Consider the following 13,351-nt stretch of genomic DNA (forward strand, 5'->3'; position numbering starts at 1 on the left):
CTGTTTGCGGATACATATTTTTTTCTCCCTTCGAACATCCTTCGCAAAAATAACGTATCCACGGTCTCCTATTTGTATTACTTTTCCAGATGAAATGTTAACTAGTCTATCCGTAATCTGGCTGGATGGATTATAGCTGAGTGCAAGTGAGGTTTTTCCGACGAAGGTGATGAGCAAGTGATTCTGCTGATTTTGATCGGGCTTTTAAACTTTTCTGTCCATAAAAATATGTATTCATATTTCATATTTCAAATTCCCGCCTTGGTGATTGGAATTCGTACTTTGACCCTGTTCTACATTCCAACCCCCCCTCCCCCTACATTCTTAAGGTGGTATTCAGGAATTTAGACCACCCGTCCCCCTACATTCTTTAGGGGGTATTCAGGAATTTAGACCACCCATCCCCTAGCAATCCAGGTATCTGGGGTTTAACTACTCTTATTGGCTAAAATCATTTTCTATTGTTTATTATCCATCAAAAGCGAGAATTTCGTTTGAAATTTGCACTGAATTACATTTTTTTATGCACTGAATTACACTTTTTTGCACTGTATTACGTTTTAACAACACTGCTCTAAGCCAATCAGAGTTGAGTAATTTTTTTATCTATGTTATTAGTACAGGTAAGAACATGGTTTCGAGTTCAATTTGGAATGATTTTCACTAGTGTGCAGTTTTCAAAGAGCTGAAATTTCAACTCAAAAATAAAAATCGGATTTCATTCGACAAACGCGATGGCCGCGTGTTCGGAAATTACACATGTCTTTATATGAGCCTGACAACTTCAAGAACATATGACGGGTTTATATCTTTTTAATTTTACAAATATTTTAACATATTTAGAGAGCACGATAACTAAATTATTGCAATCTGAGTGAACAGTGTGAGAAAGCAAAGTACGAACACATAAAATTGGAACTTATTAGCTTGAAACAATCCAGTTTTACTAAAATTTAGAGTTTTTTCTATTTTTTTTTTAACTGAAACTAATTAGTAATATTTATTGTCTGAGCTAATCCTTGTAAGCAAACCTAGCATTCCGACAGGCCTTCTATCCAAAACCAAAGATCTTTAAGTATCAATCAGAAAAGCAACGAAAAACGCCTTACTGCACTTTGCGTTACGAAACGAAACGAAATAATAATAATGATAATAATAATAATGATAATAATAATAATGATGATAATAATAATAATAATAATAATAATAATGATGATAATAATAACTTTTTTTTTTTTTCTTTTTTTTGCAAATACCTTCAAGTGTAGCGTCTTTTTGTTTTTGTTTAATACTCTCGAGAAACAACTAAAATATCATTATAAGTCACTGTTGCAGTCAGTTTTCGATCCTAATAAAAAGAATATAAACTTCTAAAAGTATTTGCTCTAAATGCAGGTCGGTAAATCCAGAATCAGTTTGTTGCAGATAGACCAAACTGTCATTATCCAGATTATTTAGTTATTAGTACCTTAGTTATTTATGTAGTAGTATGTAGTAAAAAACGAGGAGGAGTGTTTTATCAGGTCTAAAACAACGAGGCGTAGCCGAGTGGTTTTAAACCTGATAAAACACGATCTACGAGTTTTTCAAATTGCTTCAAAAACTCATGAACAATTTATAAGATTTTGGTTCATCTGGAGCCACTATACACGTCACGAGCATGGACTTTTATACATCCATAGCAGTTGGTATGTACTTGTCATGCGCAGTTGAGGTTTATACGTCACTATCATGTGCAATCATTCCCAATAAAGGCTTCCACATTTTAAAGACAGCATGCTAGTCTCAAGACAGGATTGCTAGTCAATTAGATTTCGTGGGTCGTCGGTGATAGTATGTGAGACAGACCTTGATGAGGCTCTAAGTCTTCATCTAAATTTGGATATACCTTTATCTCTGATAACAGTCGTCCTTATTAGTGTACTTTATATAAAGAATAGTAATGAAGAGGACTTTATCGGGTATAAAGGTCCATGCACGTGACGTGTGTGGTGGCTCCAATTGGACCAAAGGCGTATGAATTATTAATGAGTTTTTGAAATTTACGTAATGAATACTTTATATATATATCTGGTCTGTTAGTCAGCAGTGAAGAAACAATTTTAAGAAATAGAACAAGTTTCTTTAATCCAAACAAGTTTCGGACATACCGCCATCATCAGTGAATGTTAACGATGTAATAAATGTATAACCTAGATTATATATAGTTAATAAGAGCACGTGAGAATTTGGTGCCTAATATAGAAAGAAAAGAAGAAAAAAAGGCGCTTATAAAATGCATGTGCCTACTACTTTTTGGATGGTAATAAACTCTAACTTCATTATTTTTGTTTGTGTTTGCACGGCCATTACACAGTGAGTACCAATAGTGTAGTTGTTTTATGGGTTGCATTACTTCATGTTTTTTCTTTCATTGATTATTTTTTTATATTTGCTGATGTATGTTAAACTGGATAAAATCACTGATCTTGTGGACTCTTTTTGACACATAAATACTCACAAACTTGTCATGTAGTCGAAGTGAAGTAATAGGCGAGGAAGCCCTTTTCAGCAGAGAATATTTCGAAATATTATTGTAGCAGTAGTGTTTGTAGTCTAGATGGTTTTGCTTGGCTAATATGAATATTGATATTGAGTACTTATTGGCCGTGTGGGAGGGCCGTACAGTGAAATATTTGGCTGGAGATTATGCTGTACGGGCTGAGGGCAGCGATCAGTCTTCCATTAGTAATGTCTGTTCTGCGTCATATGTGATTATTTATGGCGATTAACAGGTATAAGACAAGTAATGAAATACTTCATGATCATTTACATCGGTGTAATTTGGGCTTCCTGTGTTATTGATTGTTATGCCGATTCATTTTGTGCAACTGTTGCGTGACTGAAACGAAATGTTTTGAGGAACGTTTTCCTCGTTTTCTCGATGAAGAAGCCACAATGTTCTCTTAGACCAGTTTTCCCTTGACGTCTCTTCTACTTCTACATATGTGATTCTGTTAGGCGATTAACAGGTATAAGTTATCAAAAAAATGCTTTGTTTATTTACTTGGTATAGTTACGCGTGACAGAGTTAATTACATAACCAGATAACAATAGGTGTCTACTACTTTGTACTATTATGTACAGCAAAGATTACAAAATAAGTGCGAATTTAGTGTGCGTTAACCGTTGATTCAAAAGGGGTTGTTGCCATTTGAGATGCATAGCCTCTTTGATTTTTAACTGGTAATCAGTTTGGGCAGAGACAATATTTGCAAAGCTACGTTCTGAGTTAGCATTTTGACATTTCTATTTCTCAAAATATATACATCTATGTATACTTAGGCCTCGTCCACACTTATCCGGATATTTTTGAATCCGCAAATTTTTTGTTGCGGATCTTAAAAAATTCGCGTCCACACGTAGCGTATTCGAATCGTTTTAAGGTAGTGTTACTCGGACCAACTTGCAACGCCGATTTTTTGTACAACACTGTTGCACGAAAATTCGTTGTCGTGTAGCATAGCGCAAAGGACGATTTTTCGCACAAGTTTTCGCTCTGCAACACGTTGCAAGTTTTTGATCTGGCTTCAAAAACTTGCAACACAAGATGACGAATTTTCAGCAAATCGATGTGTGTAATATGTCCATCACCGATTTGACGTCAACAAAATGGCGCCGACTGTAGAAGTAAGTTTAAAGAAACAGACAAGATACAATTTTTGTTGGTGATAAAAAATGATAAAAGAAAGAAAAAAAAAAAAAAGATAGCCGTGAGTGAGTTGGCAGCGCGTGGACTGAATACTAAAGTAAATGTTGCGCGAAAAGTTGTTCCCGTGTAACATGTCGAAAAAAATCGACACACAAATGGCACAATAGCGTTGCGCGATGCTTATCCGTTGTCCGATACTTATCCGGATATCAAAAATATTAGGTCAACAGAGAATACGCACTTGAGCATGACCATGAGCCCACGCTTAAGATTGGCGCTGTTACGTCAACGTATTTTAAAATATACCGATTCGACCGTTCAGTTCTGTCGTAATTTCTTCATCATTTCCAGGGCTTCGCACCCTTTCCTCTGGTCTTCTTTCTCGGACTTGTGTTTCTTTTCTTGTGCAAGTTTCTCAAGAGGTTCATAGGTATATTCTCTTCTTTGGTATGGATTATATTTTAGAGATTTCACTAAATAGTAAAATGCCAAATCTTTTGAATACCTTCTAAGAAAAATTCCATATTCATGATGGAAAAGTGTTTTATACGGAACTGTCAACTGCTCCAGGTTACCATACATTTCTCTGAATTTCTGTTCAGCTTTAAGTAGTTTTGTGTCATCTCGATCACTTGCGTATTGACACAAAAGCTTTGAAGCCTGTTCAAGTGCACCATTTTTGATTCCTCCATCCATACTGTCATTCGAACTGGATGTCTCCTGGCGGTGAGAAGCAAGGGTGAGTCCATAATCCTTCAAAAAATTGGCGTATGCTGTGTAGAAAAGTGCTTTATTGGTTTCATCTTGTTCTTCAAAGTACAAAAAGATTTCTTGAAAAAGGATGTTTTCGTCCTCAAGAATAACAATATCTTTTGTTTTATTGTATTTTTCTTGGTACAAACGGCTTAAATCAATAGCTACTGTTATGTATTTTTTGTTGCTAGCCCAGGACTTGCGAAGGCAATCTTCAGCTTCGATGAAGATTTGCTCATCCGGTTTCATTCTGTACTTTTTCAATAGAAGTTCCCCGAGTAATGAGAGCTCCTTGTAAACTGTTTTATCTGCTTTGCTTCCGATAATGTTTTTTAGAATAACTTCAGCTTTTTCCAGTTTATGTGTAGTTCTGATATAAAATTTTGCAACATTTCGCATAACGGCATGGTTGGAACTAGCAACCTCTTGCTCTCTCTGCATATTTTTGGCTTTCAACACCATTGTCATGCTTGTTAATCTTGGCCAGAAACAATGCATATTGAATCAAAGCTTGGCCATACATTACATCTAAGCATGGACAGTTTTCCAAATTGTCGATAATCTCTTCCCAAAGCATCTTGATTTCGTTCACTGTTGGATCATGTTGGTCGACTTCTTTCTTTCTCGCATTGTGTAAATGCTGCATAACAAAAACTTTAGTGAACTTGAACATTACGTTGTCGGTCTTTTCTTTTAAGGCTCTGTCAATACATACAAGAGCTTCTTGGAAACTGCTCCCAGAATAGCCACTGTTAGCAATCGAGAAAGCTTTCTCAGCCATAACTTCTGGAATGTCCCTGTCTTCTCTAACTCCAAGAATACGTTTCACTTCAGTGAACTTTTTAACTATTAAATCTTGAGCAGAAGAATCTGAAGACCCCTCTTTCCACGTCAGCCATGCCAGACAACCAAGACCAACTATCTTTTCATCTTCTGTCTTTGTGTTTTCTAGAGCCTTGTTGAAATAATATCTCGCTTCAACGAAGGATTCCTTCTGTGTCTTGTAGAAGCCCATCAGGTTGTATGATTCTACCTCGGTACCATGGATGGTCTGTTCGATGTGTTCTTCAAGGTTTTCGATATTCATTTGCACTGTACGCCTAGCATTTTGTAGCCGTAGTTGATCCCATGTAAAGTGACATGGAAGACTTGAGAGCATCTGATAAATGTTGTACTTTGCCATGGTTCTCGGTCTTGTTATTCTTGTAATAGCAGAAAGTATCTCTTACAATATAATGGATCAGTTTTTCTCCAGTTTCTGCTTTTATAGTTTTCATAATTATAAAAATATACCGATTACACAACTACGTCGTCAAGGGTGAATAAAAGTCCCCAAAATCTATCAGAAATTATACCTGGGGCTCCCCCTAATTTGCATGATAATCAAAACGTCTTATAAATACATACATCGCAAGGTTTTATTCAATTGTGACGTCAATGAAAAATTCCCTAAGAATTCAATTGTCCTATTTCATAATGAGTTCACGGCTTATTTACATTGGTTAAAATGATAGATATTTAGGCTAAATTTAAGCTTAATTCTATTCTTTCGAGATATTTAGCGTAATATTTAGTTGTTCTTGCCTTCACCAGCTCATAAACCAAATTTCATTGTAATTGAAGATGTTTTGTTGTCATTCCATCCCCCCCCCCCCCCCCCCCCAGCGACCATGATCCCTAACGTTAAAGCAATCTTTTGTTTTGATGTCACGTCATTATGAAATAGAGCAATTCACTGAAATTAGTTGGAATCCCGTTAAACTATACGATTTACATAATCGATATCTTAGAATTAAAATATATCGCTTAATATCCAGTCGTGTCGCCTTTGGCGAACTCATGGATGATAGTTACACTTTTCAGAGATTGAGCTCCCTGTGTCTTTATGCTTGTTGACATTCGAAGGTTTCAAAGTATTTTTACTTTACTTTTACTTTAATAGTTTCACAGAAGACTAACAAAATTATAAATATATACAAGAAGAAATAAAACAAATAAAACAAATAAATATAATGTATATATGCTGTTGGAAACCTAGAGGACCGGAATGTGCTTCCCTTAATGTAAAGGCTACAAAAACAAAAGAAAAAAAATGTAAAAATAGTTAGAATATTATAGTATATAAAAAAAAGTAACAAAAAATGTAGAAGTAAATATATAGTAAACTAATATAGCTAAAATGTAAGTGCATATGACACGGAAAAAAATTAATGTTAAAAATGTGCAGTTTATTGGCATTAATAAGAATATCATGGTTAAATTCGTTTTAAAAGCGTATTTCTCTAGAAATTCTAGAACAAAGTTGTGACGTCATTTTGTTTACAAGTCTCCAGATTTAGTTGCAAATACACGAAATATGTTTGAATGTAGAATCTTAATTTCAGGTAGTACACTTTTCAGTTAGTTCCCAACATTTGAAGAGTACTACGTAAAACTATCAAATGAAGCAGAATAGAATATGTTTTTTGTTGTTATTTTATACGAATTACAATCTATATTTAGTACATTACTACCGAATCTAGAGTGCGTGTCAACAAAATGACGTCACAAATTGGGATTAATTTTATCAAATATCTCAAGAAATAAGCTTTTGAAATAAATTTCATTGCGATATATTTTTTATTACTAACAAACTATACTTTTTAAACGATGAAATGTTTTCGTGTCATATACACTTTAATGCTCATGCAGTAATATCATTTCAGAGTTCCTTAGGTTGTATATAGTCAAATTTATATTAAAATATATTACTTAAATTTGCGATTCAAATAATCAGCATGACGATCTATCTGAAGACAAAACAATCTTAATGATACACGGAACACAATTTTCGTCAAATATATATATTTTTGAAACCATACTATATCAAATATAAAAGTAAAATCTTTAATTTTATATAAAAATTAAGTTAATTTTTTTTTTTATTAAGGGAGATATTCGTAAAAAAGCAATTTTAGAAGTTACCAGTAGGTTTTGTTGACAGGAACTGTCATTTATATCTATTCACCGGAAGTCGATTGATCCAAGTAAGTTTGACGTCGCGAGCATTGTCGAGCCTTCCCTGCTAGAAGAGTCTCTCTTCTCTTTCTCTCCCTTCTTTCAGGCAAGGAAGAAGGAGACTCTGCCGATGTAGAGCGTTTCCTTTGATACACCGCCGTCCACGATTGTGGACGAACAAAACCAGTTTTAAAACCGGTTTTTAACCGATTACATGTAGTGCGCATGAGCAAATGTAACACACCGTGGCGCCAAACATTGTTTGATAAGGGCAGCTGTCAAAATCATGACAGCGTTGCTAAGTTACGCCACGCATGCGCGACAAAAATAACGTCCTACATCGGCAGAGTCTATTTTTGTTTCGGCCCTCAGGCCGAAACAGTCACTACATTCCGTTTGCCGGCCCATAATAGTCTCCGTGCGTGTCATTTAGCTGCCAGAGGTTTGGACCTAATCCAATCATATGCCGTTTCCATCATAAGCAATGAGAAAATGTAAAACATTTCACCATGCGGAGTATTTCGGAGGGTTGCGGTGAATCTTCTCTGAGGTAGTTGCGTAGACTATATTATGCCCTTTCGCATGACGCCATTTTTTGGAAAAAAATATATTATTGATTAACCCTACGACAATGCGTATTTTATTCATTCCTAAGTCAGTATCTAGGTCCAAGTCGCCAAGTAGGTAAGTTATTGAAAAGTGACGGCGCACTGGTCAAAGACAAGCCTTGTATCTTTTCGTTCGAATTGAGACTTTCGCATTTTCTTCAAGCTACGATATAAGAGCTAAATACATTTACCATAAATGTCAAAGAGCAGAATGAAGGTTTAAAAAGTATCCTACATTCAACATAGCGCTTACAGTAATGCTCATGTGCCAAAATATTTTGCACTTTGTATTCTGCTCTCTGCGATACTCGATCATTGTTTATATCTATTGTCGGATCTCTCCTTTGTTCGGCGAGACGTTTTATTTATGTACGTTGCCCTGATTTCCCCCAAAACACTACGATGTTTCAAAGCAACAACCACTAAAATCTTCAAAAAACTTAATTACGATGTGTTTCGTCCAAGAGAATTTTATAACAAATGTTTCCATCGAAATTTGCGTAAGACTTTGCAACGTGAAAGCGTACCGCGAAATCGCTCTTGTCTGCCATTTTCAAAATACAGGAGACCCAATCATGTACCACAGCAAGACCAAAATTCTTTATTCAGCAATGCAACACAATAAATAGATAACGGGCCGAAACATCATCGCTTTCGAAGCGATATAGGCTTGTTCTCTCTCAACCAAAACAAAAGGAAAATAGGCTCTGCTAGCAGGGAATGTCGAGCCGTAGCAGTGAAAACATATCGAGCCGTAAACCAGGACGCGACTAAGTGAACGATCGAACAAATTATATCATATTTACAGAGTTTAGCTATTTATCAAGATTGATTACTTCTACTAGATTTCTTCAGTTTTGTTTTTAATTCTTTCGTGGGATATCAGCGTTGGTAGATGCCTCGTAAGCAAAAGAGAAATCCTTTCTGTGGAGGTTCTAACAAAAGGAAAAGAAGACGTAGATCCACAGCATCCTGTCATGAGAATGCAAAATCACTCTCTTTGAGCGACAAAGGCTCTTACTATAATCAAGAAGAGCTTTTTAAGCGAAGTGATAGTCCCAGTGCTAGTGCTAGTGCCAAGAAGCTTCTAGGCCGAAGCGAAGACGAAGAATTGAACCAGGCATCGAAGGAAGAAGAGGGAGAAGAAGAACGACAAAACATCCGGTTGTTCTCTGGTTTGCTCAGCATTTCGCCCTCGGCCTCGGCCTCTTCCTCGGCCTCTTCCTCGGCCCCTTCCTCGGCCCCCCTCAGTTGAACTAGATGTTCGACCTCTGGTTTTGACCATCATGAACTCGAAACGAACTTCAAGATTTAGGTAAACACCGCGACGCGAAGGTCAATAAGCTTGAGACCGGAAGTACAGTATACCCGCTGTCCTGGCCATGGTCCGGTATCATATTACTTACTTTACGCTCATTGGCGTACTGTGCAGAAACTTGTCAACATTCAGTAAATAAACTTATAATCCCATTAAACTAAACTTGTGTTTTTCTCAAAAGTAGTTTTTAGTAAAATACACATTTTCAGAAGGTTTATTCTCCCTCGGTTTTTGATCAATTACCGTGAAACTTGGCATGTGGATTACTACTATGCTCGAGTTTAAAATTGTGTCTGCGTTTTTTCATTTTCCTTTTCTTTTCTCAGATATTTGCCATTTTCTCAAGAATGCCCTTAAAAACATGTAGTTATAACTTTGGAATTGAATAAAAGATTAAAGAAGCGCTAAAAGAAAAAACGCAGACACACTTTGGTAGAACAACATACGTGTAATAAGATGCAAAAAAATTTTTGATCCGTTTACGCTAACCAGAGGGAGAACAAACATCTCGCGTCGAACCCTAGCGTTTGCAATCAATGCCCGATTTATCCAAAATGAATTTTTTTTGTCCAATAGTAAAATCGAATATGAAATATTTGAACTTTAAGCTGTTAGAAAATGTATACTTTATGGGGAAATGTATATAAACTAAACGCGCTATGAGCGTTCAAAAAACCCGACCCGATTGTGTTCCGTGTATCCTTAACTCCTTAAATGAAGAAATTGATTCACTTTAATTGATAATGGTAGCTTGTTCCATGAAAATGCAACTCTAGGAAAAAACGAATATCTAAATAAATTTGTTCTGGCATAAATATTCTTAAAAATTAATTCAGTGTTCCTTAAATTATATGGCTTATATTCAGAATCATAAAATTGTAGATAATTAGACATATCAAGGTCGTAATGACCATGTAAGCTTTTAAACAAGAAAACTAAATCTAAGTAGAGTCTTCATGAGGAAAGTGACATTAGGTTAGTCTTTAGTAAGCCTTCTTTGTATGATAACTTGCTTCCCAATTCCAATTTCGATCGATTTCATATTTTAAATAAAGGGTTTGAATAGCCGATGAGCGTTACTTTTTTAACGGCCGTTCCGTACCTGACTCTGTTTGTACCAACAACAACGCGACCGCGCTATGCTCCTTACGTCAGTAATATTCAACCGTCCTAGAGTTAATATGGTTAATCAATTGCACCTTAAGTTCCCGGGGTAGGCTACAAGCCTGTTTGCCACTGTTCTCTCGTCTGCTCGCTTAATCCAATTATTTTGACAGGTGGGGTGGCAATGTGTTTACGCAGCGATGACAGATGCAGCACCAACGCTAGCCTGCTGCATGAGCAGGCGTTCTTTTGATGGGTTTAAGGAAGAATCGGGGTTTTGGGGTTCCTGTTTCGACCAAGGGCCAGCTAGAAAAATGGGACCTAGCAAAAGAGGGAGACAGGGGGTAACACGATCTCGATATCTATATTAGGGGAAACATTAGTAGTAGGACTTGTTCATTGCTTGACTTGGCATTGCTTGGCATTATAACAGCGAAGAAACACGGACAGAAGATAAGTGAACAAGTATAACGTTAATTTAATTCCAATAATCGAAAGGAAAAAAAAGAACTATAGAAATCCAACTACGTTCGGTGCCCTAGTGCCCTTGGTTAATCGTATTATTTTACTTCAACTTGTATCTTTCCTTTATTCTGTTGCTATAAATAGTCCGAAAATAAAACTATTTGAAAGTGTGCGCATGTCAGTGGGTTCACAATGCTAGAAATATCCCAGATGAAACATCAGCAGTTCATTTCACCATATAAATAGCAAAAGTAGTCTATACTGAATAAGAGCTTTGTCAGTTGTTAGTGTCGTGTAACGTTCGTAAGAAGATGACGTAACACGATCATAAAACGTTTAATTATCGATCTGCTAACGCCTTACTCAGTTAATGAGTGAGTGAGTGAGTGAGTGAGTGAGCGAGTGAGTGACACACTTGAGTATTCGGACCCCTCACAATAACTTGTCTCTACGCTTCGCGTATCCACGAGTTAAAAGGGGGGGTGCCCGACTTCGTTTAAGTGTTATAAACGAAACGTGATTGCCTACGTAACTACCTAAGCTGAGGATATTTTTACCGTTTTGAAATATATATTTTTTAGTGTTCACTGAATAGCTATGATGTGCCTGCCATCAGTACTTACTGTCTTCAGTCTTCTCATCATCGGTGTGCATGCCAACTGCAGATCTTCTATCTCCATGTTGAAACTCAAAGGATTTGCAATACGCTCCTTCCAATCTCCAAATACCCTCGAGTGCTTCCAGGTGTGCAAGAAAGAGACTGACTACTGTCTTAGCATTAACTATTACACATTAGGTTCTTTGTGTGAACATAACAATCATGCGATCTCACAGGAACCTAAGAATGCTGTACAAGATGCACGTGCTACATACTTTGACGACCCAGTGGAAATCCCATACGTATACAGAGGTATGCAAGTGAGACTTTGATTTTTACATTGCTATCTATCCATTTCAAAGGGCTTTATGTTTGTAATTAATGGTGGTTCATTGTGTAATTCTTGATACCAGATTGCTTGGAAATATTTGAATCCGGTGAGAAACGTAGCGGCATCTACCCAATCAAGCCCGACAGCCAAAGACCCTTTCAAGTCTACTGTGACATGACAACTGACGGAGGGGGTTGGACAGTGTTCCAGAGAAGGCAAGATGGATCGATAGACTTTTATCGTGACTGGCAGCAATATAAAACAGGTTTTGGAAACCTGAAGGGTGAGTTTTGGTTGGGTAATGACTACATCTATCGCCTGACATCAAGAACATCCTGGAGTCTAAGAGAGGATCTGGAGGACTGGGGAGGAGTGCGTAAACATGCCAAATATGGTAGTTTTAGTATCAGTGCAGAGTCAGACAAGTACAGACTAAAAGTATCCTCGTATTCAGGTACTGCGGGAGACTCGTTTGCACAGAGGCACAATAACCTTTACTTTAGCACCAAAGATCATGATAATGAACCAAATGGGTATGTCAACTTTGCAGTTAAAGCGAACGGTGCCTGGTGGTACGGTGCATGCTATAGTATATACCAATCTGAATGGTAACTATTTTCAATCACCTAAGAACAATTACGCGGCAATAGTTTGGGACAGTTTTCAGTTTGAAGTTGCATTGAAATTGTCTGAGATGAAAATACTTCCTTGTTTTCAAAACTTGCTGCTGTCCAGGTCATGCTAAGTTCTACTCTGCACTATTCAGAATGGAGATACAAAACTGAGGCTTTTACCCCTTTGGCACCAAGGAATTTTTGACATTTTATTTTATTTTCAGCTATTAATCGTTTGCAAAGCCTAGCAAACCCATATTTGGAGTTTAAATTGATTTTAACACTTTCAGTGTTTTATACAAATGTTGGAAGAACATTTGCGCTGTGGCTTCATTTTCCAATACAGTGTTTTTCAAATAAGCGAAGGTAGGTTTTAGTGTTGCACCGCATGCACTATACTGAGGTACAAAATAAGAATATATGGCTTGATTATCCTATGAGTTTCTAAATTAATATTAGACTGAAATTAAGACCATTTAAAAATTTATACGATAAAGAAACTTTTTTTGGTCGATGGCTATTTTAATCGCGCCAGTTTTACTGAATATAGCTAACAGGTGCAAGTAATTGATTACGAAGTTGCATGGCTTTATAATAATATTTACATTTGTTCAAAGTCCAGGCATGTGGGTGTTGGTAATGACACATTACTGTGGTAAAATAAAAGTATAAAATCATACAATTGTTTTCAATGTTCTTCTTCTTTTTAGTGATTCTGGAGCTTTTGAACGGATTTCCGAATCTGGTTTGGTTCCATTTTTTGATTGATTCAATACTGGATAACCGCCTAATAATCGTCAATCAACCCAATTTTTTTTTTTTTTTTTTTTTCAAAAGGCCTTCTATATTTTCATTGCAACGGTGGGAATATT

At 36.5% G+C, this 13,351-nt stretch overlaps 2 protein-coding genes and 1 long non-coding RNA gene across 3 annotated transcripts; 1 reads left to right on the forward strand and 2 right to left on the reverse strand.

Annotated features, from left to right (window-relative positions):
• Window positions 1–4,859: 4,859 nt before the first annotated feature.
• Window positions 4,860–5,627, reverse strand: LOC116292977 (interferon-induced protein with tetratricopeptide repeats 3-like). Its single transcript, XM_031700348.2, has one exon. The coding sequence runs from the start codon at window positions 5,625–5,627 to the stop codon at window positions 4,860–4,862; it is 768 nt and encodes a 255-aa protein (XP_031556208.2).
• Window positions 5,628–6,358: 731 nt separating this feature from the next.
• On the reverse strand, window positions 6,359–7,696 carry LOC148910470 (uncharacterized). The gene is made up of 2 exons (XR_016120009.1): window positions 7,409–7,696; window positions 6,359–6,514 (listed from the first exon to the last, which is right to left on the reverse strand). It is a non-coding gene; the product is annotated as an uncharacterized LOC148910470 (long non-coding RNA).
• A 3,150-nt stretch (window positions 7,697–10,846) lies between these two features.
• Window positions 10,847–13,261, forward strand: LOC148910471 (ryncolin-1-like). Its single transcript, XM_089031279.1, has 2 exons — window positions 10,847–11,846; window positions 11,948–13,261. The coding sequence occupies exons 1-2, from the start codon at window positions 11,534–11,536 to the stop codon at window positions 12,475–12,477; spliced, it is 843 nt and encodes a 280-aa protein (XP_088887405.1). The 5' UTR covers window positions 10,847–11,533; the 3' UTR covers window positions 12,478–13,261.
• Window positions 13,262–13,351: the final 90 nt, after the last annotated feature.

The sequence above is a fragment of the Actinia tenebrosa genome, unplaced genomic scaffold (assembly GCF_029948245.1).
Source record: "Actinia tenebrosa isolate PJP-AT-01 unplaced genomic scaffold, QUT_ActTen_1.0 PGA_scaffold16__25_contigs__length_10494907, whole genome shotgun sequence".
Classification (NCBI taxonomy): domain Eukaryota; kingdom Metazoa; phylum Cnidaria; class Anthozoa; order Actiniaria; family Actiniidae; genus Actinia; species Actinia tenebrosa.